The following is a 27,584-nucleotide window of genomic DNA, read 5'->3' on the forward strand; positions in this document are numbered from 1 at the left end:
CTTGTTATTGTTTTGTTTTTTGTGTGGTCATGATCATAAGTTTGCATTACAATATTCACACTGGTATACCACTTAAGTACAAAGCAATATATTGGGCATGCATTCTAAGTGGTATGGATATTGGATCATATGCACTTGTGTGAGAGGGAGGGTTTGCCCAATTTGGCAACTGTGTGCTACTTTCTTTGTCCACTAGAGGGTGGACCACTCCACATTATCAACACCCTCTACACAGCATAGTCCACCAGTGAAAATAAGGAATTCAAGTTCCACCAATAAAGAAAATAGTTTTAATATATCAAGCCACAATTACATACAAGTATTCTGTCATACCATACGTCTTGGTTTCATAAACATGACAGTTTGATTTACAGTCAATTTAAATGAGAGCATGTCCTGATGGAGCAGCATGTCTGTAGTGTACCAGAGTATTTAGTTTATTTACAGAACAATCAGTTGTGATTAAAACAGTTGAGGCACTAGACAGTGGGATTGGCAGTGCAATTTTCTACATACCCTGGGGTAGAGCTTTGCTTTGATGGTCCACGACAACAGTATTCTCTGGAACCGATGATATGGTGATGGTACTAAAATAGTTTGACATACATTAAATAACATAATGTTTCTGTAAGGTACGGTAGCAGTATCAGTTCACACCGAGGGTGACAATGTCCGTCTTATGATTTCCCATCTAATTCCAATCTTCAAACCGGAATTTCTGGAAAACCTGGGAATGATTGGGAAAACTAACAGAATTTTGTAACCCTATTCAGATCACACTCCTGCATTCTTCCTGAACAAGTCAAATTGGCACAGTCAGGTACAGTACAGCTACATCAACACGATGTGAAAACAGACATTTTATTACGGGAATTACAATCAATTTGACGACACATATTTTGGAGGAAACAAAACTACGCATCAGACACCCCTTCCGATCTTCTGTAGGAATGACTTGTTGAGAAGCGGACCAATAGCAGAGGACTGGATACAGATTAACTGGTTAGCGGCGCTTGTTGTAGTTCTGTTGTGTGTTCCACTCAAATGAATCTATAGTTGAAGAGAAAGCTTGTAAATAACACAGCACAGATTCTTTTCAGATTGTCATTTTTAGCCCAGTTCCTGCAATTATTGTGGATTCGTAACCAGGCCAGCTAAGAACAGCTTGGTTCAGCTCGGTTCGACTCAGTAGTGTAAGAAGCCAATATGAGGCCTGTACCTGGTTCGTCTTGGCTCCTCTTGCCCATCAATCCAACAAAGGAGTTCATTTTATGCCCTGAAAGAGAAGACAGCCAATACCATTGACACTGCAGTTATAGACAATGAGTGATGCAGTGACTTGTGTGCAGAGCAAAAAGGTGCGAGTTCTTTCAGTAACTGCCAATATTGTTTACATCCTGACCCTAACCTTAACCCTAGCCCTAACCTTAACCCTTACCCTTATTCTAACCCTAACTGTAACCGTAGCAAGCGGTTGCTTATCAACAGATAGTGTGTTGACTGTACGACCATCTGTAGAACATCTATCTGGACTATCCAAATAACATGTGACCAATCATTTTCGTCAGTGATGCAATGAATAGTGTATAACCTAAATGGTGAGAGGAGAGTGTGTAGAATCATATCTACACTCCTCCTACTCTGGCAGATATCTAGTCTTGTGCAAATTGATGGATGGACTCAGTCCCTGTCCCCTTGCCCTAGTGACTGAGAGATATAGAGGCGGCCACCCACACGCTTTGGAAGGAAGGGTAGTGGTTGGAGATTGTTTTTCCTAGGAGGGCGGGATAGGATGCATGTACTGAGGGGACACTTGCGTCACAGACTGACGGATGTCTCTGTCAGACTCTGTCAATCACACTAATGGAATAGAATATAAAGGTGGAGGGAATGGGGGAGACAGGGGAGGATGTGGGGGAGAAGGGGGAGTGGTGGGGTAATAAAACTCTGCGTAAGACCCCTGGGATACCCTATCTGTCAACATACCCTATCTGGCAACACATCAGGGGTTTGGGAATCATGATGATCGTAACGGGGCGACGGAATCCTGTGCAATTTCCATTGGTGGTCTAGTCACGAGTCACTTACAATTTTCCCTCCGGACGTCATAAGTGCTTGGCCCCTCCATTGTGTGTTATATACTGTAATATATTATAATGTATATATTATATATATACTGTATAGTGTATATATATAATATATATACTGTATAATGTATATTTTATATTCAACAGTTTGTGTGGAAGGGTGAGATGCTCGGGTCCATCTTTCCATCACCCGCGTAACCAATCTAATTTAATGCCTAAATGTCCTTGGGGCATTGATTGAAGCACTCTCTCTCTCCCCTTTTCTCTGCCTCCCTCTCTCGCTCACCTTTGCTCTCTCCCCATCTCTCTCCTTCGCTCTCTCTCTTCTTCCATTCCTCTCTCTCCCCTCTCTCTCTCTTCTTCCATTCCTCTCTCCCCTCTCTCTCTCTCTCTTCTTCCATTCCTCTCTCTCCCCCCTCTCTCTCTCTTCTTCCATTCCTCTCTCTCCCCCTCTCTCCCTCTTCTTCCATTCCTCTCTCTCCCCTCTCTCTCTCTTCTTCCATTCCTCTCTCTCCCCTCTCTCCCGCTTCTTCCATTCCTCTCTCTCTCTCTTCTTCCATTCCTCTCTCTCCTCTCTCCCTCTTCTTCCATTCCCCTCTCCCCTCTCTCTCTCTTCTTCCATTCCTCTCTCTCCCCTCTCTCTCTCTTCTTCCATTCCTCTCTCTCCCCTCTCTCTCTCTCTTCTTCCATTCCTCTCTCTCCCCTCTCTCTCTCTTCTTCCATTCCTCTCTCCCCTCTCTCTCTCTTCTTCCATTCCTATCTCTCCTCTCTCTCTCCTTCCATTCCTCTCTCCCCTCTCTCTCTCTTCTTCCATTCCTCTCTCCCCTCTCTCTCTCTTCTTCCATTCCTCTCTCTCCTCTCTCTCTCCTTCCATTCCTCTCTCCCCTCTCTCTCTCTTCTTCCATTCCTCTCTCTCCTCTCTCCCTCTTCTTCCATTCCTCTCTCTCCTCTCTCTCTCTTCTTCCATTCCTCTCTCTCCCCTCTCTCCCTCTTCTTCCATTCCTCTCTCTCTCCTCTCTCCCTCTTCTTCCATTCCCCTCTCCCCTCTCTCTCTCTTCTTCCATTCCTCTCTCTCCCCTCTCTCTCTCTTCTTCCATTCCTCTCTCTCCCCTCTCTATTTCTCTCTCATTGCTTCCAATGATGAGTAATGTACAGTCATGCCTGCATTAAGGCTCCTGCCACACAGTGGTCTATACCATATATTCAGTCAATTCAGAACATATTCAGACCCCTTGACTTTTTCTAAATGTTGTTACGTTACAGCCTTATTCTAAAATGGATTGTTTTCCTCAACAATCTACACACACACTACCCCATAACGACAAAGCGAAAAACAGAAATACCTAATTTACATAATAACACAATAATAACAAAATATTAAATCAAATTGTATTTGTCACATGCGCCGAATACAACCTTACCACGAAATGTTTACTTACAAGCCCTTAACAATGCAGTTCAAGAAATAGAGTTAAGAAAATATTTACTAAACAAACTAAAGTTGAAAAAAATCATAAAATCTAAAAGTAACACAAGAAAATTACACAACAATAATGAGGCTATATACAGGGGGAACCAGTCCGGCAACATTTTCTAAAGACCCCATGGGAAATATCACATTTACATAAGAATTCAGACCCTTTACCCAGTACTTTGTTAAAGAACCCTTGGCAGCAATTACAGCCTCGAGTCTTTTTGGGTATGACACTACAAGCTTGGCACATCTATATTTGGGGAGTTTCTCCCATTCTTCTCTGCAGATCCTCTCAAGCTCTGTCAGGTTGGATAGGAAGCACCGCTGCACAGCTATTTTCAGGTCTCTCCAGAGATGTTAGACTGGGTTCAAGTACGGACTCTGGCTGAGCCACTCAAGGACATTCAGAGACTTGTCCCGAAGCCACTCCTGCGTTGTCTTGGCTGTGTGCTTAATGTGGGTCCTAAATGCCCCTGGAGCAGGTTTTCATCAAGGATCTCGTAGTACTATGCTCCATTCATCTTTCCCTCGATCCCGACTGGTCTCCCAGTCCCAGCCGCTGAAAAACATCACCACAGCATGATTCTAGCACCACCATGCTTCTCCGTAGGGATGGTCCCAGGTTTCCTCCAGATGTGACGCTTGGCATTCAGGCCAAAGAGTTCAATCATGGTTTTATCAGACCAGGGAATCTTGTTTTTAGGTACCTTTTGGCAAATTCCAAGCGAGCTGTCATGTGCCTTTTACTGAGGAGTGGCTTCCGTCTGGCCACTCTAACATAAAAGTTTGATTGGCGAAGTGCTGCAGAGATGGTTGTCCTTCTGGAAGGTGCTCCCACCACCACAGAGGAACTCTGGAGCTCTGTCAGAGTGACCATCGGGTTCTTGGTCACCTCCCTGACCAAGGACCTTCTCCCCCGATTACTCAGTTTGGCTAGGCGGCCAGCTCTAGGAAGAGTCTTGGTGGTTCCAAACTTCTTCCAATTGAGAATGATAGAGGCCAATGTGTTCTTGGTTTTTGCTCTGACATGCACTGTCAACTGTGGGGCCTTATATAGACAGCTGTGTGCCTTTCCAAATCATGTCCAACCAATTGAAATTGCCACAGGTGGACTCCAATCAAGTTGTGCAAAGAAATTCAAAAAATCAGTTTTTGATTTGTCATTATGTGGTATTGTGTGTAGGTTGATGAGGATCATTTAAAAAAAATCAATTTTAGAATAAGGCTGTAACTTAACAAATTGTGTTAAAAGGGATTAGGTCTGAACACTTTCTAAATGCACTGTACAGTATGTATTTATGCTGCACTTGCTGCCTCCTTTCGCTGAGTAGGGGAGTCATTTAAGAAATACCTAAATGACTGAACAGAGGGGATGTGGGATGTCCCTCTCTCTCTCCCACTGGGCACAGATGTTAGTCATCTCAATGTCTAGTTTTGATTTACATTTGGTTGAGTTAACTACAGTGAATTCCGTATGAAAAAAAATATGATATCACCATGTAATTGGATTTAGGTTCAAAGTTATTTGGTACATTTCCTTTCATTGATTACTTTTTCCATGTTGATTCAACGTCATCACATTTTTTTACTCAGTCGGGGTCAAGGGGACTTCAAGGCAGAATTAACACTACCATCCTAGTGAAGAAATGGAGTGGTCTTCAAGGCAGAATTAACACTACCATCCTAGTGAAGAAATGGAGTGGTCTTCAAGGCAGAATTAACACTACCATCCTAGTGAAGAAATGGAGTGGTCTTCAAGGCAGAATTAACACTACCATCCTAGTGAAGAAATGGAGTGGTCTTCAAGGCAGAATTAACACTACCATCCTAGTGAAGAAATGGAGTGGTCTTCAAGGCAGAATTAACACTACCATCCTAGTGAAGAAATGGAGGGGTCTTCAAGGCAGAATTAACACTACCATCCTAGTGAAGAAATGGAGTGGTCTTCAAGGCAGAATTAACACTACCATCCTAGTGAAGAAATGGAGGGGTCTTCAAGGCAGAATTAACACTACCATCCTAGTGAAGAAATGGAGTGGTCTTCAAGGCAGAATTAACACTACCATCCTAGTGAAGAAATGGAGTGGTCTTCAAGGCAGAATTAACACTACCATCCTAGTGAAGAAATGGAGTGGTCTTCAAGGCAGAATTAACACTACCATCCTAGTGAAGAAATGGAGTGGTCTTCAAGACAGACTTAAGACTAGTATCCTAGTGAGGGAATAGAGGTATTTAAGGCATAATTAAAAGGATGTACCCTAGTGAGGGAATTTTGGGGTTTTCAAGGCATTGAAGACCACCTACTGTCTCCTTAAATCCCTCAAAGGACCTGTTAGCTGTGTGGGTTGTGATTTAATTAAAACATCTGACACATTTGTTTTTTCTCTCCCTCTCTTTCGTTTGACTTTTACTTACCATTATGCAAAATAAATATCAATTTTCAACCCATGCATTTTCTTATTTTTCTGCTGGGCAACATTTGGTGTGTGTTCTCCCTCCCACGCATGGTTAGCACGAACCTCTACAACCAACATGGTGAAGTACGTCATCAAACGTCATAACTTGTAACACCTGACCTGATGTGCAAATAATCCCCAACCTTGCCTGACAGGCTACCAGCACCTGCCTAGCCTACACACGTGTGCCTCACTTGCTCAGTTATGCACAGACATTGTGCCTTTGTAACATGTCAGTAAAACTAATTATATCTTAATAAATAAACCATGGCTTCATATTTCGGTATGCAAGGACAATTATTGGGAAATATTCTCCAATATTAATGAAAAGATTAATTAATTATGATTTTGTCACTTACTTTTTCGGGTTATCTGTGCATTCGCTGTTGGAAGAAAGGGGGAAAAAACACAATCAATGTAGGCCTACAATAATGTAATTTCGTTTATGAATAGGCAAAAAACGTGCGTAAAGATATTGATATACAGTTTGTAATTATGAATTGCAATAATAATGCATATCAATTAATGTGATTCATTTTAATACAAACGGGAAAGTGTCTTATAGAGACTGAAGAATGGCGACAGGGCGAGGCGCGAGGAGGCACGGTCTTACCGGAGGAGCGTTTCCCCATCAGGCCAAAGAACTGATGAGGCCGCGGTTTCCGCGTCATCCTCCGCAGTATCTCTCTGAACGGGTCAGACGACAGCCACTCGTCCTGCACGAGGGAGGAAATCAAATGAACGGAACATTAGACATAGGGTATAGAAGGAGGGGGAGACAGACTCCTTTATAGCCTACAAGCCTATAGCTCTGCGTAAAATATCGTACATTTTTATGGCTCTAGATCTAATCTCGCAGGGCAATCTATATATATCAGTAAAGACACCCCGTGTGAACTTTCATATCCGATCCTATTTTTATCTGACGGTGTAGCCTATATTTCTAGAGTCAACATTAGTCTAAAAGCAGGGGCCCAACAGCTACTAATGACCACGGGCTCATTAAAGTGTCCATCACTTATCCAAGACATCCCAGGTCCTTTGGTTCCTTCCTTATTGAATAATATAACCCACCCGCCTTGTTACAACGCTCTGTGTTTCCTCAGAGGCGAGGCAATGATTACATAGGCCTACCTGCTGAATGTTCCCAATCTGACTGAAGTTTATGAGAAATATGCCCCAAGATCCGCCCAGAGACTTGGCAGTCGCCCAACCCGCAATGTCAAAGGTTGAACGTGCGCTACATGTGAATGAAGCTTCAATCTGGGACTAAAGTAATGATCGCTGTACACTGAGCTAAAAGCTCACAATTTACGCCCAATGAATCATAACAAATCTTTCACCCGACATTATTTAATCCCTATACATGCTTAATTACGCATCACCAAACTCTCCGAAACAGGTGAATTATCCTATAACAGACATCAGCATACAAATATTTTATAACATGTGTGATAAAAAATAGGTTGAAACAATTTAAGGCTGTGCCATTAAATTAAACAATATTTTTTGTCCAATAGTTAAGCAATCATACCTTTTTACACGTTCATTTTTTAAATTCGTTTAATAGACGATTCTAACGAAAAAAATATATAATTGTCTTGTTATGTAAAATCATTAAATCATTCCTACCGTAATTTGATCGTTTGTCCAATAATCAAGATCTTCTTTTGGACCAATTTCTTCACAAAAAAATTGGGCAATAGCAATAAAAGCTATCACAAGCGGTAGAAGTAATTTCATGATGCAGCTATCTGTTGCGCGCAACTCTTCCGCCCTAAAACTATTCTTTCTTCGTTTGTTTCTATTTTAAAAAGTATAAATAGGCTATTAAAGCACTTGTACACTGAGTTTAAATGTTTTTCAACCCCTCTCTAGGACTTTTGAGAGCTCGATGTTTACACCTGCGGAAATTGGTATCGTCTCCTCTCCACATAAGTGTCTTAAGCGTACGCAAAAATGAAATGTTCCTTCCTTGGTTGAAACCTCTGCTCAGTTCCCTCTCTGCTCCAGTCCGCGCGCTCTGCCGCTCTACAGCGCCTACACCTTGGTCCTGATGGGTCTTTGTGACCACACTGTAGTACTGCACTAGGTTATATAGCAAGGGGTAGAAGTGCGACAGGTATCTTAATTCGCTTTAAATCAAGTACATTTACTTGACATGTACTTCCTCGGAGCTGTGTGATGACTAACATCCGTAGTGGTATTTTGCATATGGTCGATATTACTTTCAAACGTTCCCCTATGACCCTCCTTAGCACTCTGCTTATTGTTCCCGTTGTAATCGGAATGTCCAAGTGAAGCGAATGGAGTAGGAGAGTCTGATGACGCACTGAAGTTCAAGGTTTCTACGTAAGTACTTATGACTGTCCTACGCCAAAGCAACAAAATCATTATAAAACGAAAATTGATGTGCATCTTATATATCAGTGGAAGATGTTTTCAACAAACATTCCAGAATCTTCACATTGCAGTTGACAAGTTTGGATTCTAAGTCACTTTTCTAAACTTTTGTAAAAATGAATAGTTGTAAATCGAATAATTAGAATTGCTAAACCATGTTAACAGGAGTCTCATCTTTTTTTCTGATTTCATATGTTACTTTAGAAAGTAAACATGTTTAAATAAAATCTTAGATAGGCCTACAGAACTTTATAATTTTTGAACCCCCCTAACAACTCTAACATCACACAGACAAGGTCCCCCAATCACTTATAGGCTTCTCTCAGAAGAGGATGCTGTGTGCTTTCTTCCTTTCTACCCAGATATAGGCTATTTGACAATGGTTCTGGACACATAGTGCTGTAGGCCTACATGACACTCCCACAGAGCTTTTAAACAAACTCTAAATCATGGAGGTTGAAAGAAAGAGAAAGAGAGAGAAAGAGAGAGAGCAAAAACATATATAGTCCCTTGACCTTTTCCAAATTCTGTTACGTTACAGCCTTATTCTAAAATTCATTCAATTGTTTTTTTCCCTCATCAGTCTACACACAATACCCCATAATGACAAAGCAAAAACAGGTTTTTAGAAATTTTAGCAAAGTATTAAAAATAAAAACTGAAATATGACATTTACATAAGTATTCAGACCCTTTACTCAGTACTTTGTTGGCAGCGATTACAGCCTCGAGTCTTCATGGGTGTAACTCTACAAGCTTGGCACACCTGTATTTGGGGAGTTTCTCCCATTCTTCTCTATAGATCCTATCAAGCTCTGTCAGGTTGGATGGGGAGCATCGCTGCAGAGCTATTTTCAGGACTCTCCAGAGATGTTAGATCAGGTTCAAGTCTGGGCTCTGGCTGGGTCACCCAAGGACATTCAAAGACTTGTCCCGAAGCTACTCCTGCGTTGTCTTGGCTGTGTGCTTAGGGCCGTTGTCCTGTTGGAAGGTGAACCTTCGCCCCCAGTCTGAGGGACCTGAGCGCTCTGGAGCAGGTTTTCATCAAGGATCTCTCTGTACTTTGCTCCGTTCATCTTTCCCTCCATCCTGACTATTCTCACAGCCCCTGCCACTGAAAACATCCCGACAGCATGATGCTGCCACCACCATTTCTTTACATTTTTAATTTATTTATTTCACCTTTATTTAACCAGGTAGGCCAGTTGAGAACACCTTTATTTAACCAGGTAGGCCAGTTGAGAACACCTTTATTTAACCAGGTAGGCCAGTTGAGAACAAGTTCTCATTTACAACTGCGACCTGGCCAAGATAAAGCTAAGCAGTTTGACACATACAACAAAGCAGAGTTACACATGGAATAAACAAACATACAATCAATAATACAGTAGAAAAATCTATATACAGCATGTGTAAATGAGGTAGGATTAGAGAGGTATAGCAATAAATAGGCCATGGTGGCAAAGTAATTACAATATAGCAATTAAACACTGGAATGGTAGGATGTGCAGAAGATGAATGTGCAAGTTGAGATACTGGGGTGCAAAGGAGCAAGATGAATAAATAAATAAATAAATACAGTATGGGGTTTAGGTAGATTGGATGGGGTATTTACAGATGAGCTATGTACAGGTGTAGTGATCTGTGAGCTGCTCTGACAGCTGGTGCTTAAAGCTAGTGAGGGAGGTAAGAGTCTCCAATTCAGAGATTTTTGCAGTTTGTTCCAGTCATTGGCAGCAGAGAACTGGAAGGAGAGGCAGCCAAAGGAAGAATTGGCTTTGGAGGTGACGAGTGAGATATACCTGCTGGAGCGCGTGCTATACTTCACCATAGGGATGGTACAAGGTTTCCTCCAGACGTGACGCTAGGCATTTGGGCCAAAGAGTTCAATCTTGGATTCATCAGACCAGAGAATCTTGTTTCTCATGGTCTGAGAGTCCTTTAGGTGTCTTTTGGCAAACTCCAAGCGGGCTGTCATGTGCCTTTTAGTGAGGAGCCAGGCTCCCCAGCATTGAGCACTCCTGCCATCATCATTACGCACACCTGCCTTCCCCCGTCACGCGCGTCAGCGATTATTGGAGTCACCTGGACTCAATCATTACCTTCTCTATATCTGTCTGGTTCACTGCTCTGTTCCCTGCTTCTGCATTTATTGTCATATGTTCTTGTATACCCGTGTGCTGATGCTGTTCCTGTCTTGTTTTCTGTGTTTCCTGATTATATGTTTGACTCCCCGTACCTGCTTCTCATCCCCGGCGTCGGTCCTTACATGTGGTGTTGATGGTACCCTAAATTCAATTATAAAATATACAGACCACACATTCCAATTGGCTATACTTAAACTCTTTAACATCATCCTCAGCTCTGGCATCGTCCACAATATTTGGAACCAAGAACGGATCATCCCAATCCACAAAAGTGGAGACAAATTTGACCCCAATAAATACAGCGGGCGATGCATCAACAGCCACCTTGGGACAATCCTCTGCATTATCATTAACAGCAGACTTACACATTTCCTCAGTGAAAACAATGTAATGAGCACATTTCAGATTGGCTTTTTACCAAATTACTGTACGATAGACCACGTATTCACCCTGCACACCCTAATTGACAAACAAACAAACCAAAACAAAGGCAAAGTCTTCTCATGCTTTGTTGATTTTCATATGAGGATCTGCTATACAAATTGATGGAAAGAGATGTTGGGGGAAAAACATACAACATTATAAAATCCATGTACACAAACAAGTGTGCAGTTTTTAAAAACACAGCCCATGACAACAAACCTTAGTAAGACAAAAATATAGGCTTGCCAGTTGCCAGGACCACAAATACAAGTTCCATCTAGACACCGTTACCCTAGAGCATACAAAAAACTATACATACCTTGGCCTAAACAACAGCGCCACAGATAACTTCCACAAATCTGTGAACGACCTGAGAGACAAGGCAAGAAGGGCCTGCTACGCCATCAAAAGGAACATAAAATTCAACATAACAATTAGGATCTGGTAAAAAAATACATGAATCCATTATTGAACCCATTGAATCCTTTATTGAACCCTTAATGGCTGTGAGGTCTGGGGTCCGTTCACCAACCAAGAATTCACAAAATGGGACAAAGACTTGAAAAATGGAAAAATATTCTTCCTGTACAACGTAAAACACCAAATAATGCATGCAGACCAGAGTTAGGCCGATATCCGCTGATTATCAAAATCCAGATTCTACAACCACCTAAAAGGAAGCAATTCCCAACCTTCCATAGCAAAGCCATCACACACAAAGAGATGAACCTGTAAAAGAGTCCCCTAAGCAAGTTGGTCCAGGGGCTCTGTTCACAAACACAAACAGACCACACAGAGCCCCCGGACTGCTACACAATTAGACCCAACCAAATCATGAGAAAATAAAAAGAGAATTACTTGACACATTGGAAAGAATTAACAAACAAAAAAAGAGCAAACTAGAATGCTATTTGGCCCTAAACAGAGAGTACACAGTGGCAGAATACCTGACCACTGTGACAGACCCAAAATTCAGAGAAGCTTTGACTATGTACAGACTATGTACAGTGAGCAGAGCTTTGCTATTGAGAGAGGCTGCCATAGCCTATCTTCTCTTGGGAGCCAGCTCTGCCTATGTGCACACTGCCCAAAAAATGAGGTGGAAACTGAGCTGCACTTCCTGACCTCCTGCCAAATGTATGACCAGATTAGAGACACGTATTTCACTCAGATTACACAGACTCACAAAGAATTAGATACCAAATCCAATTTTGACAATGTCCCATATCTATTGGGTGAAATACCACGGTGTGCCATCACAGCAGCAAAATGTGTGACCTGTTGCCACAAGAAAAGGGCAACTAGTGAAGAACAAATACCATTGTAAAATACCACCCATATTTCTGTGTATTTATTTTGTATTTGAACCATTTACCTGAGTGAATAACCCTGCAAAGTGGAGAGGAGCCAGGTCATTTGTTTTGCAGAAAGTTGCTGGCTGTGAAGAGAGAGATACACCGACAACACACATTCCACAGTGTCCACGCAGCCCAATTCGTGCTTGACAACTCAAGTGCCTTTATCCCAGCAATAATGGACTCCTTTTATTCAATCAATGGCAAAATGCTAATGTTAATTTGACTCGAAAATAACACGTGAGGTGCAAAGCCTGTCTGTCATTCGCAATAGATGGAATGTCATTGTCATGTACATGTACTGTATCTATGATACATGTTATGTTATGTTATGATGATGTTATGTCTGAACTGAAATCCACAGGTTTTTCATGTACTTTAGGATCGACCCAGTCAGAATGTGGCCATTTTACAGAGATCCAACCTATAGGATGTGTTGTAATGACACCTGAATCTACTCCTCTTTTTGACATTTGACCTTTTGCCACGTCACATTGTGCCTGTCGTCAGAGCACATGCATATATTATTAAAATGTTCCGTTTATAAATAACAAATATTACATTTATGGATCAGGATTAATAAGTCAGCAGTGACTTAAAATTCCCTGCTGCCTGGCGGGTCTGGAGACAAAGTTATGGTGGATCGATTTACGCTGCTGCTAATATTAATGACATTATCTGTGATGCCATGGTATCTGTGGTCACCAAGACGCTTTAGATGGATATTAATCATCTGATTAACAGAGGGAAGAGGAGAGGGAGGAAGGGGAAAGGGCTATTAAATCAGAAGAAGCGGGTATCCTGTGGGATAAAAAAATGGGAGATGGATACTGAGAGAAAGAGAGTATGAAAGAGAGACGAGGAGAGGCAGGGGGGTAGAGGGGGAGGGGTGGGAGGTAGAGGGAGGTAGGGGGGAGAGGTGGGAGATAGAGGGAGGTAGAGGGAGGTAGAGGGAGAGAGGTGGGAGGGGGAGAGATGGGAGATAGAGGGAGAGAGGTGGGAGGTAGAGGGGGAGAGGTGGGAGGTAGAGGGAGAGAGGTGGGAGGTGGGAGGTAGAGGGGGAGAGGTGGGAGGTAGAGGGGGGAGGTAGAGGGGGAGAGGTGGGAGGTAGAAGGAGGTAGAGGGAGGTAGAGGGGGGAGGTAGAGGGGGAGAGGTGGGAGGTAGAAGGAGAGAGGTGGGAGGTAGAGGGAGGTAGAGGGAGAGAGGTGGGAGGTAGAGGGAGGTAGAGGGAGAGAGGTGGGAGGTAGAGGGAGGTAGAGGGAGAGAGGTGGGAGGTGGGAGGTAGAAGGAGGTAGAGAGGTGGGAGGTATAGGGAGGTAGAGGGAGGTAGAGGGAGGTGGAGGGAGAGAGGTGGGAGGTAGAGGGAGGTGGAGGGAGAGAGGTGGGAGGTAGAGGGAGGTGGAGGGAGGTAGAGGGAGGTGGAGGGAGGTGGGAGGTAGAGGGAGGTAGAGGGAGAGAGGTGGGAGGTGGGAGGTAGAGGGAGGTAGAGGGAGAGAGGTGGGAGGTAGAGGGAGGTGGAGGGAGAGAGGTGGGAGGTAGAGCGAGGTAGAGGGAGAGAGGTGGGAGGTAGAGGGAGAGAGGTGGGAGGTAGAGGGAGGTGGAGGGAGAGAGGTGGGAGGTAGAGGGAGGTAGAGGTAGAGAGGTGGGAGGTAGAGGGAGAGAGGTGGGAGGTGGAGGGAGTATAGACATACATAGAGGGGGAGGCAGGGGTAGAGGGAGGTAGAGGGAGAGAGGTGGGAGGTAGAAGGAGAGAGGTGGGAGGTAGAGGGAGAGAGGTGGGAGGTAGAGGGAGGTAGAGGGAGAGAGGTGGGAGGTAGAGGGAGGTGGAGGGAGGTAGAGGGAGAGAGGTGGGAGGTGGGGGGTAGAGGGAGGTAGAGGGAGAGAGGTGGGAGGTAGAGGGAGGTAGAGGGAGGTAGAGGGAGAGAGGTGGGAGGTAGCGGGAGGTAGAGGGAGAGAGGTGGGAGGTGGAGGGAGTATAGACATACAGTGCCTTGCGAAAGTATTCGGCCCCCTTGAACTTTGCGACCTTTTGCCACATTTCAGGCTTCAAACATAAAGATATAAAACTGTATTTTTTTGTGAAGAATCAACAACAAGTGGGACACAATCATGAAGTGGAACGACATTTATTGGATATTTCAAACTTTTTTAACAAATCAAAAACTGAAAAATTGGGCGTGCAAAATTATTCAGCCCCCTTAAGTTAATACTTTGTAGCGCCACCTTTTGCTGCGATTACAGCTGTAAGTCGCTTGGGGTATGTCTCTATCAGTTTTGCACATCGAGAGACTGAAATTTTTTCCCATTCCTCCTTGCAAAACAGCTCGAGCTCAGTGAGGTTGGATGGAGAGCATTTGAGAACAGCAGTTTTCAGTTCTTTCCACAGATTCTCGATTGGATTCAGGTCTGGACTTTGACTTGGCCATTCTAACACCTGGATATGTTTATTTTTGAACCATTCCATTGTAGATTTTGCTTTATGTTTTGGATCATTGTCTTGTTGGAAGACAAATCTCCGTCCCAGTCTCAGGTCTTTTGCAGACTCCATCAGGTTTTCTTCCAGAATGGTCCTGTATTTGGCTCCATCCATCTTCCCATCAATTTTAACCATCTTCCCTGTCCCTGCTGAAGAAAAGCAGGCCCAAACCATGATGCTGCCACCACCATGTTTGACAGTGGGGATGGTGTGTTCAGGGTGATGAGCTGTGTTGCTTTTACGCCAAACATAACGTTTTGCATTGTTGCCAAAAAGTTCAATTTTGGTTTCATCTGACCAGAGCACCTTCTTCCACATGTTTGGTGTGTCTCCCAGGTGGCTTGTGGCAAACTTTAAACAACGCTTTTTATGGATATCTTTAAGAAATGGCTTTCTTCTTGCCACTCTTCCATAGAGGCCAGATTTGTGCAATATACGAGACTGATTGTTGTCCTATGGACAGAGTCTCCCACCTCAGCTGTAGATCTCTGCAGTTCATCCAGAGTGATCATGGGCCTCTTGGCTGCATCTCTGATCAGTCTTCTACTTGTATGAGCTGAAAGTTTAGAGGGACGGCCAGGTCTTGGTGGATTTGCAGTGGTCTGATACTCCTTCCATTTCAATATTATCGCTTGCATCGCTTTGTCCTTCATGATTGTGTCCCACTTGTTGTTGATTCTTCACAAAAAATACAGTTTTATATCTTTATGTTTGAAGCCTGAAATGTGGCAAAAGGTCGCAAAGTTCAAGGGGCCGAATACTTTCGCAAGGCACTGTAGATAGAGGGGGAGGCATGGTGAAGACAAGGAAGACATGTGCAGCAGGGTGGAGAGGCAGAGAGAAACAGACAGAGATATGCTTATTATATAGAGAGCTGTGGTGATACGATGGCATGATACGACGCGGCATGGCAGGTGACCGGGGTGAGGCTCTATGTCACCACCATGTAGATAACAGAATCAGCTTGATCCCCAGCAGGTATCACTCAACATGTCACTATCTCCATCTGATAACAGGACAAGGGATCGAATGGGACTCTGAGATTATAGAATCACAACCCATCATCATCAAGTTGACTACCATGTCAGAAAACCTGGTGGAAAAAAACATTTCATATTTCTGTGTTTGGGCTTTAACTTGAACAAAATCATGTTTTCTTGCTTTTTTATCATTCTACCTCTCTTTCTCGCTCTTTCTTTCTCCCTCTCCCTCTCCCTCTCCCTCTCACTCTCTCTCTCCCTCTCCCTCTCCCTCTCCCTCTCCCTCTCCCTCTCCCTCTCCCTCTCCCTCTCACTCTCTCTCTCCCTCTCCCTCTCCCTCTCCCTCTCCCCTCTCTCTCTCTCTCTCTCCCTCTCCCTCTCCCTCTCCCTCTCCCTCTCCCTCTCTCTCCCTCTCCCTCTCCCTCCTTTCAGAAACAGAGTCTCTCCCACAACAATGAATCATAAAATATATATAACATGATAATGTCTCTTGGCTGGGATCATATTGTGGTTTTTATACCATATTGAAAATGTCAGTGGATTTGAAGTGCAAGCCATTACGTGGTGCATAAAATGTGTAATGAACAAGTCAGCCTGCTGCAGATAGATACAAACAGCCAGTAAGCATAGAGGACAGTCTTATTGTGTGGACATTTTCACACATCCCACATTGATGCTGTTTGGCAAAACTGAGTGAATTCTGAATGATTCTGTCAAAAAAGACCGATTCCATCAGATTGAGGTAACAGCTTTGTTCGACATCCGCATAGCAGATGTTTAGGCAGCTGTAACTACGGTATGAACTGACATATCGGTGAGCCGCTGCTCTCCTGAGTCACAAACCACTCCCTTCCTTATTATCCCTACTGCATTAGAAGTTCAAAATTGTGCTGGAAAGTGCAGGCTCTATTGATGTGAGAAGTAATGACTCTCAAATGTCAAGCCATTGATGTTAGGATAAGGCATGTCTGTGTTTGTCCTGTGGTTTCTTTTCATACGACATGTGGGAATTGAAACAAATTCAGCTCCATCTGTCCATGATAACTAGGGTTGTGTCTGAAAGGGCACCCTATTCACTATATAGTACACCACTTAGTGCACTATGTAGGGAACATTTAGGATGCAACCTTGGGTCACAGCAGGGGAAACTGCTCTCCATTCATGTGCGTCGTCTCTTCTGTCACTTGATTCATTGTAACAGTGTTGAGTAATGAGTTTGAGGGAGATGATTGATGACTGGGCTCAGTTCAAGCAAAATGGCGTCTCCGTCACGAAGGGATGACATCAGTGTTCATGCTAACAAGGTGACCAATCATACCGGACTGGTGGTCTGACCACACTGCAGTGGTTCACTCTATATTTAACAGTAGGGTTATTTAGTCTGGTCTGACCACACTGCAGTGGTTCACTCTATATTTAACAGTAGGGTTATTTAGTCTGGTCTGACCACACTGCAGTGGTTCACTCTATATTTAACAGTAGGGTTATTTAGTCTGGTCTGACCACACTGCAGTGGTTCACTCTATATTTAACAGTAGGGTTATTTAGTCTGGTCTGACCACACTGCAGTGGTTCACTCTATATTTAACAGTAGGGTTATTTAGTCTGGTCTGACCACACTGCAGTGGTTCACTCTATATTTAACAGTAGGGTTATTTAGTCTGGTCTGACCACACTGCAGTGGTTCACTCTATATTTAACAGTAGGGTTATTTAGTCTGGTCCGACCACACTGCAGTGGTTCACTCTATATTTAACAGTAGGGTTATTTAGTCTGGTCTGACCACACTGCAGTGGTTCACTCTATATTTAACAGTAGGGTTATTTAGTCTGGTCCGGGCAACAGATTGGTGGTGGATGAGGTGACTTTCTCCAGTATTATGTAAAGCACTGAGGTATATGAAGTTTTAATTTCCTTTTCAATAACTTTCCATCTTGACCAACTGAATCACAAACATGAACTGGCTCCTGTAATAATCTCCAAGCAATAGTTTTCAGTTTATTAACAGTTTCGGTTGTCAACTATTTCACCTGTTTCTCCTATTCATTTCAACTTCAGCCCAGGACTGACTGTCCCGCCATCAGCCACCTTATATGGGGAACACAAGACAAAGATCCTATTAGTGTATGCCTGTTTCTCAGAGGGAGCCTCATCATCATTCAGATTGTGGTTGGTGAGTCACAGACAACATCACTACATTGGCTCCGCTCCAGTGTTGTCATTGATGGTGTGCCTGTGTGTGTGTGTGTGTGACAGGTTGTGTGTGGCGGAGTGTGTGTAAGAATACAGAGGAGGAAAAGGAAGTTTGCTGATGGATATAAAGGTTGAGGACAGTCCATAGACACATACTGTGTTGAATATTGAGTTCTTTGTTTCCATCCATAGATTGTTAGAGCCTCAAGTCTCTTTGAAAGGCAAGTCAGCAATATTCTGCTTTAGGGAAGCAAATACTTATTGGTTCTTGTTTGAATCCCAGTAATATCTGAAGAGTGATCAACAACACAGACAATCCTCTAAGTTGCCAATTAATTCAACCTTTCCATTAATATTTATGAGTTGGAGGGCTCGATATCACCTTATTTGGAATGTGGCCTACAGGTGGTTTGTAGATGTTCAACTAACTATCTAGCTACCTTTACTCTAAACCTACACCAAAAAGCTTATTTTTAGTGTTCATACATTTTCATGATGTAGACAACTTTGTCTTTGCAGCTTGCCATATGGGATCTCAGTCAGAGAGGGATGAATACAGAGGGAGGGGATGAGAGTGACTGTGTAACGAATCTCTTCTTCATCTGAGGAAGAGTAGTCAAGATGGGACCAATGTGCAGCCTGGTAAGTGTCCATGTTAATGAATTAGAACTGAACACACAAAACAAAATGACAAAGTGAATGACAGAAACGAAACAGTCCTGTCAGGTGAAACACACTAAACAGAAAATAACTACCCACAAATCCTAGTGGGACAACGGGCTGCCTAAGTATGGTTCTCAATCAGAGACAACGATCGACAGCTGCCTCTGATTGGGAACCATACCAGGCCAAACACAGAAATACCAAACCTAGAAGAAAAACATAGAAAGCCCACCCCAACTCACGCCCTGACCAAACTAAAACAGACATAAAAAAGGAGCTAAGGTCAGGATGTGACAGACTGAGTACCGTGCTGTACCTCCGTTAGACTTGGCAAGCCCTGCCGTCGCCCGTCGGCGAAGTTCCACCGCCAGCCTAAGTTGCCCAACCACCTTAATTAAAAGCACTCCACTAATATAAACTCTGCTATCAATGATCCTGAATGGAACGTGACCCTGAGCGGAATGCTGTCCAAAAACCACTTCCTAGTGTCTTTTATCAATATTTCCTCCACAACAGCCTATCCTCCAGCTACAGACTAGACTGACTCCTTCAGATGTATCTCAGAAGACCATCGGAAGCAGAATGTCACATCATTGTCCAGGTAGAAGAGGAGCAGACAAGAGCAGAGTGGCAATATTGATCTTGTCTGAAAGGCCATTGTATATCACTTGCCCACCTGACACCCTCGTCTTACTTATTCCCACAGATCCAGTCAAAGAGACAAACTTGAAGACCCGGGAGAATCAATTCTGGAGAGAAATAGAATATGAATGAAACAAAGACTCCACCAACCAGTGCCTTGGCTTTACCACTGATCTATGCCACCACAAATAGTCCCCCCAGGCCATGTTTAAGAGCCTGAGAAACAAAACTGTTTTTATGTCTCGCGTTAGTTTTACAGCCAGTGTTAAAAGTTAACGTGAGGAAGAGAGAAGGCTGTGTAAGTGTATATTTGATAAGGTTATTGATCAGAAGGGATTGATTAGCTATGCCTGAAGCTGTGTGGTACGGTGCCATATTTGTTCCTTGATTCTTCGTCTAGTACAGTCTTTTGGTCAACTAGTTCTGGATCCAGCAGCAGTAATACTGAGACATGACGTGCCTCCTCTCTGTTCTATCCGTTCTCTTGAGCTGTATGCATTTGTCCAGAATCAATCTAACCCGACCATTACATTGTATGTAGCTTATTGAGAGACCAGAGAAGGAACTTTTAGATGTCAGGGAATCCAAACGGTGGTGGATAAAGTAAGTAGAACATTGTAAGAGATGTCCTCCTCATGTCAAGAGAGAGATCAGATACACCTTTGATGGGAAGGCCTGTGCAACTGGCCCCAGACATCATCACTTACTGTCGGACAGAGAGGGGAATATGCAGGATCTCCCCTTGGGAGAGGGGGAGAGAGAGGAGGGGGAGAGAGATACAGAGAAATAGAAAGAGAGTTTTGGGGACTGGTTATAGGGAGGGAAAGAGAGAGCGAGAGAGACAGAGAGAGAGAGAGAAAGAACGATAGAGTAGGATTAGGGGGAGAGAAGTTGTGAGGATGGAAACAGAAAGGACCGAGGGTGTATTGCACTCGGTAGGTTTGCAGTAGCAGGCTGCATAGCATGGACGTATGACATGCCCACTTGTGTCAACAGAGGAAAAAGAGAGTACTCTGAACGTCAAACTACCCCAATTATACTAAAGAACAACAGTAAAGACATTTTCTACCTTACTGGTTCTTTTGTCTTGTCTCTAAAGACACTGTAGCTGTTCCACTTCAGATTGAATACGAGTGACCACTACTGATCCCCTTCATGTCTCCTTTATGCCTCCTTTGTTGCATGTTTGGTCCTTCTCAGAGCCAGATCCATACATAGAGATTCCCTATATAAAAAGATGTCTATAGATATACACTGAGTATGCTAAACATTAGGAACGTTTTCCTCCTTCACCTTCTGAATGACACACATACGCAATCCATGTCTCAATTGTCTCAAGGCTGAAAAATCCTTCTTTAATCTCCTCCCCTTCGTCTACGCTGATTGAAGTGGATTCATCAAGTGACATCAATAAGGGATCATAGCTTTCACCTGGATTCACCCGGTCAGTCTGTCATGGAAAGCGCAGGTGTTCTTAATGTTTTGTTTACTCGGTGTACATAATATACAGTATGCTTGTATAGAGAGAGATGTATTATGGCTCTGGTCCTATTCATGTGCTCTTCATGCACGTCAGTTCAGGTGGATTGGATTATAAAGTCCCCAAATAGACAGACATGGCTCTCCTCTCTTTTCTCTGGAGCTTTGGCAAAGTAATCAGATTCACAGATTGTCTGTCAGAGTGAATCAGGTGTGGGACTGCTTGATTGCTTTATAATATGCAAACTAGACAAAAATAGAAAATATATTCTGAGTGAAATTTTACAGCCTGAATGATTGTGGTCCAGTAAGAAAGGTTTTGGGCCATATTGGAGGGATTGTTGAACCAGATCACCTTTGTGCTGTTGCTATCTTTTTTTAGGTGATTCTAGACTCGATAAGACTGTAGGACAAAAATCCTGTCCCTGTACATGACTACAAAGTACCTACCAGAGGGCATAAACACTTGATAATAGCTTCTTATTTCTGCTTGTCTACTTTTTATATAAACCCCCACCCTAAGCTTCTGAACCCCTGAATAACCTTTTGGTTTCTCAACAATGCATTTTGTTAAAAACAGTTGACAAAGCCCATTAACAATAAATGCATGTCTATTTAACTCGTCACTTGTCTCTGTTCCATTGTCTTTGTTATAATTACACTGCAATTATGTGATGCTTGTGGAATTCTGTTGCTCATGTCGTGTTCACAAGGCTGTGGAGTCATTGACTAATATACAGTATTATCCGTAGTACACAATATGCAGTATTATGCTACACTTTACATGCTACAGATCACTCTTATTGTTATTGGCTTATGTCTATGCTACTGTAGGGTGTATGATTGGCTGGTTAAGCACATGCAGTATATTGTGCTTTGGAACAACGTAAACATGTGAAGCATCCTTAGCTTCTTTACTCCTCTTTGACCCTGTAGTGGAGAAGTGCCTGTGATACAATGTCAGTTGTGTCAAATGAAAGTCTCTTGACCGCTTTCACTGCTTTCAGTTATCTGAACTCTGTTTTCAATGTATTTGCTGAAACAATATGCATCAGAGAAATCCCAATCAGAAAGAGATACAGTAAATTGCTCTGTGCAGTGCATCCCTAGTAGGTATGAAATTCCATGGAGTGTTAACGCAATAGAGTACCGTGAGGAGATTGTTTTTCAACCGAACACAATCTTTGCATATGACACCATTTTATTGACTCGTAAAAAAAGGACAACCTGAAAACATGTCCTTCAGTCCATGCACAGAAAAATACGTTGATATAGGTAGTGCATACGTCCATAGACACAGGTGAAGTGGGAAGTTTACATACACCTTAGCCAAATACATTTAAAATCAGTTTTTCACAATTCCTGACATTTAATCCTAGTCTAAATTCCCTGTTTTAGGTCAGTTAGGATCACCACTTTATTTTAAGACTGTGAAATGTATGCTTGGGGTCATTGTCCATTTGGAAGACCCATTTGCGACCAAGCTGTAACTTCCTGACTGATGTCTTGAGATGTTGCTTCAATATATCCACATACTTTTCCTTGCTAAGGATGCCATCTATTTTGTGAAGTGCAAAAGTCCCTCCTGCTGCAAAGTACCCCCACAACATGATGCTGCCACACCCGTGCTTCAAGGATTTTGATGGTGTTCTTCGGCTTGCAACCTCCCCGTTTTTCCACCAAACATAACAATGGTCATTATGGCCAAACAGTTCTATTTTTGTTTCATCAAACCAGAGGACATTTCTCCAAAAAGTACGATCTTTGTCCCTATGTGAAGTTGCAAACCTGTTAGTGGAATTTCTAAATTCCTGTATGTTTTGTAGCCAAAACCAAATTCGCACTCTTTCTATTTCATTAATGAGTTGTAAGTTAATTAATTATGCATGAAGTAGATCGAGACCAGTCTTAAAAGCCAGGTAACAGCGTTTATTTCAAGAGAGTACTAACCACATACACATATTTCCACAGGTTATAAAGTGAAAATGACGTCAGCGTTTTCTAAACGTTCTATCTATTTCACAAGTAGAGGGCCCTCTAGCTCTCGAGCCTTCGCGTTATCAGCATGAAGTCAAGGCCAGTCAGTATAAATCAACATTCTAGACAGTCTGGAGATGGGCCGTTCCTGCCACCTGGAGATTGTACAACTGAATGAACTAAGGAACAGACCTTCATTGTTACTAAACTCCTGACTACATTATATACAATTGGGAATGGGAGCAAGAGAGAAAATTCACATGTACAGTACATTACAGCATTTGGACTAGTCAGTTGATTGGAATGTATACATAATTAGTCATTTCAACCATAATTTCCTCTAACAAAACCGTAGTCTGGCTTTTTTATGGCGGTTTTGGAGCAGTGGCTTCTACCTTGCTGAGCGGCCTTTCAAGTTATGTCGATACAGGACTCGTTTTTACTGTGGATATAGATACTTTTGCACCTGTTTCCTCCAGCATCTCCACAAGGTCCTTTGCTGTTGTTCTGGGATTGATTTGCACTTTTCGCACCAAAGTACGTTCATCTCTAGGAGACAGAACGCGTCTCCTTCCTGAGCAGTATGACGGCTGCGTGATCCCATGGTGTTTATACTTGCGTACTATTGTTTGTACAGATGAACGTGGTACTTTCAGGCATTTGGAAATTGCTCCCAAGGATGAATCAGACTTTTGGAGGTCTACAATGTTTTTCTCTGAGGTCTTGGCTGATTTCTTTTGATTTTCCCATGATGTCAAGCAAAGAGGCACAGAGTTTGAAGGTATGCCTTGAAATACATCCACAGGTACACCTCCAATTGACTTAAATTATGTCAATTAGCCTATCAGAAGCTTCTAAAGCCATGACATCATTTTCTGGAATCATTTTTTGGAAAAATGACTTGTGTCATGCACAAAGTAGATTTCCTAACCGACTTGCCAAAACTATAATTTGTTAACAAGAAATTTGTGGAGTGGTTGAAAAACTAGTTTTAATGACTCCAACCTAAGTGTATGTAAACTTCCGACTGTACACATGTGGGGGAACATCCTTGACTCAAGGGTAGGTTGTAATTTGTAATTTTTCTCTGTCACTGAATGGATTACTTTTTAAAAATAGCTTTGTGAAATATAAAATAGCTTTGTGAAATATAAGACTACACTAAACCTAATACCCATAAAAAATCTGAAGAAGGAAGGAAAAGTTTTATTTTGGAAAGGACCTTGAAAAGGGTATTTTTCTTCATTCCAATAAGGAAATATATGCCTATTGATAAAAGATAATGGCAAACATGTCCAGTGAAATGTTTGTTAAGGTTTCTCTCAGTATCAACATCAACATTCATGTTGTAATAAAGTAGAATTAAAGTAGATAAATCCAGGAATGTCCAAAAGCCTGAAAGAGGACGGCTCTCCTACAAACATCTGTTTCCCATTCAGCCAGATATTGACTTTACAAAGCCCAACTTTAGAATTGTTCAAAATAGACCTCTCTGTTTATGACTTTTTAAAATCCCAGCCACATAGGCCTACAGGTAGGCAATATTAAATCCATGAACACACACACGTACGCACGCACGTACGCACGCACGCACACACGCACACACACACACACATACACACACACACACACACACACACACACACACACACACACACGCGCGCACACGCACACACACACACACACACACACACACACACACACACACACACACACACACACACACACACACACACACACAGCTATCTTTAGCACAGGCCATATCTTCCTCCTGTGTCCACATAAAATATCTAATTTCCTGGCTGCTGACATTGTACACACAAACTCACATTGTACACACAAAGCTGAGCCAGAGTCATTCAATTGATATTGGCAGATTTTAGGGCAAGAGATTAAACTATTGAAAAACGTTTTTATGGTGCTCGGCATTAAATGTACTACTTACAGAAAGTTATTTGATCATATTGTTGAAAGACTGTGAGTCTGTCAACGGAAATGACCTGTCTTACTGTATTTACTTTACAGTACTTTACTGTGTTACTGTATTTGCTGACGTGTCTCGTTACTGTGTAGTCTAGACTGTATACCCCTGTCTACGGCCAAAATGTAAGCCACATATTGTTCTATATACCAAACCATAAACGGTAGACTATTAAGATAAGAGTAAGATACTTGACATGTTATTGGCATGGTTTAAACAGCTCTACAAATAAGGCCATGTTTTAGTTCTTTAAGAGGTAACAGAGGTGTATGTACAGTTTGACAGACCCTTCTTCACGACAGTGTCCATTATTTGATGTGGAAGTAAACCCCCCCCCCCTACTTTAGCTGATAGAGTACAAAATAATTTACATGTGATTAAAACGGCGGTCAGGACACAATATCCCTTTTACAGCATTAGCCTATGAGTTGTGTGTCGAAAACCTCACTCTGTTTAAATAGCTCAGGTGTTCGGAAAAGGGTTTTTATCTGAAAGCTTATTTCCGGTTTTCTTAGAACTCAACCGTGTAGATGAAGTGACCAGCAGTGCAGACAACTAAGCTACAATGCACCTGCGCCAACTCCTACACAGAGAAGGGTTTGTGATCTGTGATCATGTGACATCTTAACCTTCAAGTTCTCGATAAGTTGAGTACATGTTCTGTTCCAATTTGAAGATAAGTCCTATGAACAAAGTCAATGTCACAAACCTCCTCTATTGCCTAACGTCACAACACATTCTGCATCATTGGTCACACTTCAAGAACGGTTGCATGTCTGATCCCTTGTACTCTGATCCCTGTGCTCTGTGAGTCAACGATCCATCGTTTTGTTAAAGGTGGCAGGGATTAACCTGGGATAGCTGTCTCTAAAGAGGCCTCTTTCTCCTCGTGCTATTTGACTTGGTTACTTGACACGTACAGTACATTGGCCTGTAAAGAAACCCAACAACTCTATCGTTCATCAGAGTCACATTAATATGGATCAGTACTATAGGTTAGGATAATGCTAAACGTATGCTGTTTATCATGGCCTTGATGTGGCCTCTTCTCATCCCTTTAATGAAATGTTTTAGTGTTCTGTGACGGATGGCTGTTGTAAATAAAGATTTGTCTCGTTTGGGAGGATGGAAGGGGGATGGTATGAAGATCTTTAGCTGCTTGTAATGGATTGGACAGGGACATGGGGTATGTGTCAAAATGCTACAGAGTTATGCAATCACAGAATACGTGTCATGCTTGTTGATGGTATACCCAGTACTGTGGCAGATGTGACACCATGGACGTTAACATAATGTATACAAGTATATGAAATATGTACACTTACAATCAAGTGGGATGTGGCCTACAATACAATATCATCTTGAACAAGGATTTTTCATTATACAGCAATGTATCACTATCAATGGAGTTCAGAGAAGCAGTGACTAAGAATGATTGCATGTTGCTTTCAAGAGACGATTTTGAGCTTCACCCAATTTGAGTGCTGCAAGTTTGAGCACAGCTAGTTAGTCACGAAGCACCTGACACATAGGTTGTGTCCCAAATGGCATCCTATTCCATATACGCACTAAATTTAAAGAACGACATAGGGAATAGGATGCCATTTGGAATGCAGACATCTTTAATCGAGTTTTTCCAATTTCTGAGTAATGTTATTCCCTTACGAAGCGAAGCCCACATCTGAGGAGTTTTTGGCATCCATTCTCCCCATCCTATCTTTTCATTGTTACACTAATGTTGTTGGTATAAATCATTGGCATCGCCATAGACAGTGTCATCCACCAAACAATTTAAGCCGAGCATCGAGGCAGAAGGAGCGAGAGTGAATATTCTCATTACTTAGTGCACACTGGCATGCAGTGTATCCTCTCCTTTCCTCTCCCTCACTAAAGCTAAATGATTTACTGTGTCTCGGAAAATGTATTTGCTTTCTATCCTCCTCATTACTGTGTCCCTTTTTCTTTTTACCAGAGTCGATAGATCTTGTGAGCGCTTTTGCTCAAATATTTTGTGCTACATGACCAAGTGTAAGACATTGCCATCTGGCCATCTCTTTTCTCCCCCTCAGAGCATGCCTTCTTATATTTTAAAGACCATTGTTTCAGGTTTGATAGATGGATGTAAGCCAAGTCCTCGCCCCAACTTTACAACCCTGCTTTACTCAAGGGCTCAGTAATTTGTTGTCTAAAGTTTCCTCTGGAGAGCTGTTGACGTGTGTGTGTGTGTGTGTGTGTGTGTGTGTGTGTGTGTGTGTGTGTGTGTGGTGCGTTGTGTGCTCTGCTGAAAATAAGGTTTAGCACCGATTAATATTTCAGACCCTCACCCTCCAGAACACAATAATTATAGTAGATATTATTATTAATCTTCACAGCTATACCAGACACCCTTGTACTGCCATGGGACACAGTGTTTACAGTCATTGTACAGTCATTGAGTTATATAATGCTTTTAAATGGTCACATTTTTACTGTGATGATTAAGGATATGATCCTCGCCTGCCTTGAGGATGGCCATTTTCTGTTTGGCATTCCGGACAGACATCCTTCACAGAGTCTCAGACAGTTTAACTGCAACCACTCAACTGGCCCTCTAAACTCTCTCTCTCTTCATCCTGCTCTCTTGTTCTCCCTCCCTCTCCCTTATCCTCTCTCCCTGTTTCTCTCTCTCCATAGCTTGATCTCCCTTCCCATCTCACTTTCTCTCTCCTTCTCTTTCTTCCCCCTCTCTCTCCCCCAGAACTCTGTCCAACAGAAGTGAATATTTCCCTTTAAATGCCTATTCCCAGGAGATGTTCAGTAAAATGCCAGTGCCCGCTATGTGTCTCTCATGTAATTCATCAGCCTGGTT

At 42.6% G+C, this 27,584-nt stretch overlaps 1 protein-coding gene across 1 annotated transcript; it reads right to left on the reverse strand.

Annotated features, from left to right (window-relative positions):
- Positions 1 to 276: 276 nt before the first annotated feature.
- LOC110496434 (protachykinin) lies at positions 277 to 8,325 on the reverse strand. Its single transcript, XM_090208867.1, has 5 exons — positions 7,650 to 8,325; positions 6,631 to 6,733; positions 6,377 to 6,400; positions 1,220 to 1,276; positions 277 to 1,050 (listed from the first exon to the last, which is right to left on the reverse strand). Exons 1-5 carry the CDS (start codon positions 7,758 to 7,760, stop codon positions 1,004 to 1,006), a joined length of 342 nt encoding a protein of 113 aa, XP_090064993.1. The 5' UTR covers positions 7,761 to 8,325; the 3' UTR covers positions 277 to 1,003.
- Positions 8,326 to 27,584: the final 19,259 nt, after the last annotated feature.

This window comes from Oncorhynchus mykiss, chromosome 18 (genome assembly GCF_057628025.1).
Source record: "Oncorhynchus mykiss isolate SJ-2025 chromosome 18, ASM5762802v1, whole genome shotgun sequence".
Taxonomy (NCBI): domain Eukaryota; kingdom Metazoa; phylum Chordata; class Actinopteri; order Salmoniformes; family Salmonidae; genus Oncorhynchus; species Oncorhynchus mykiss.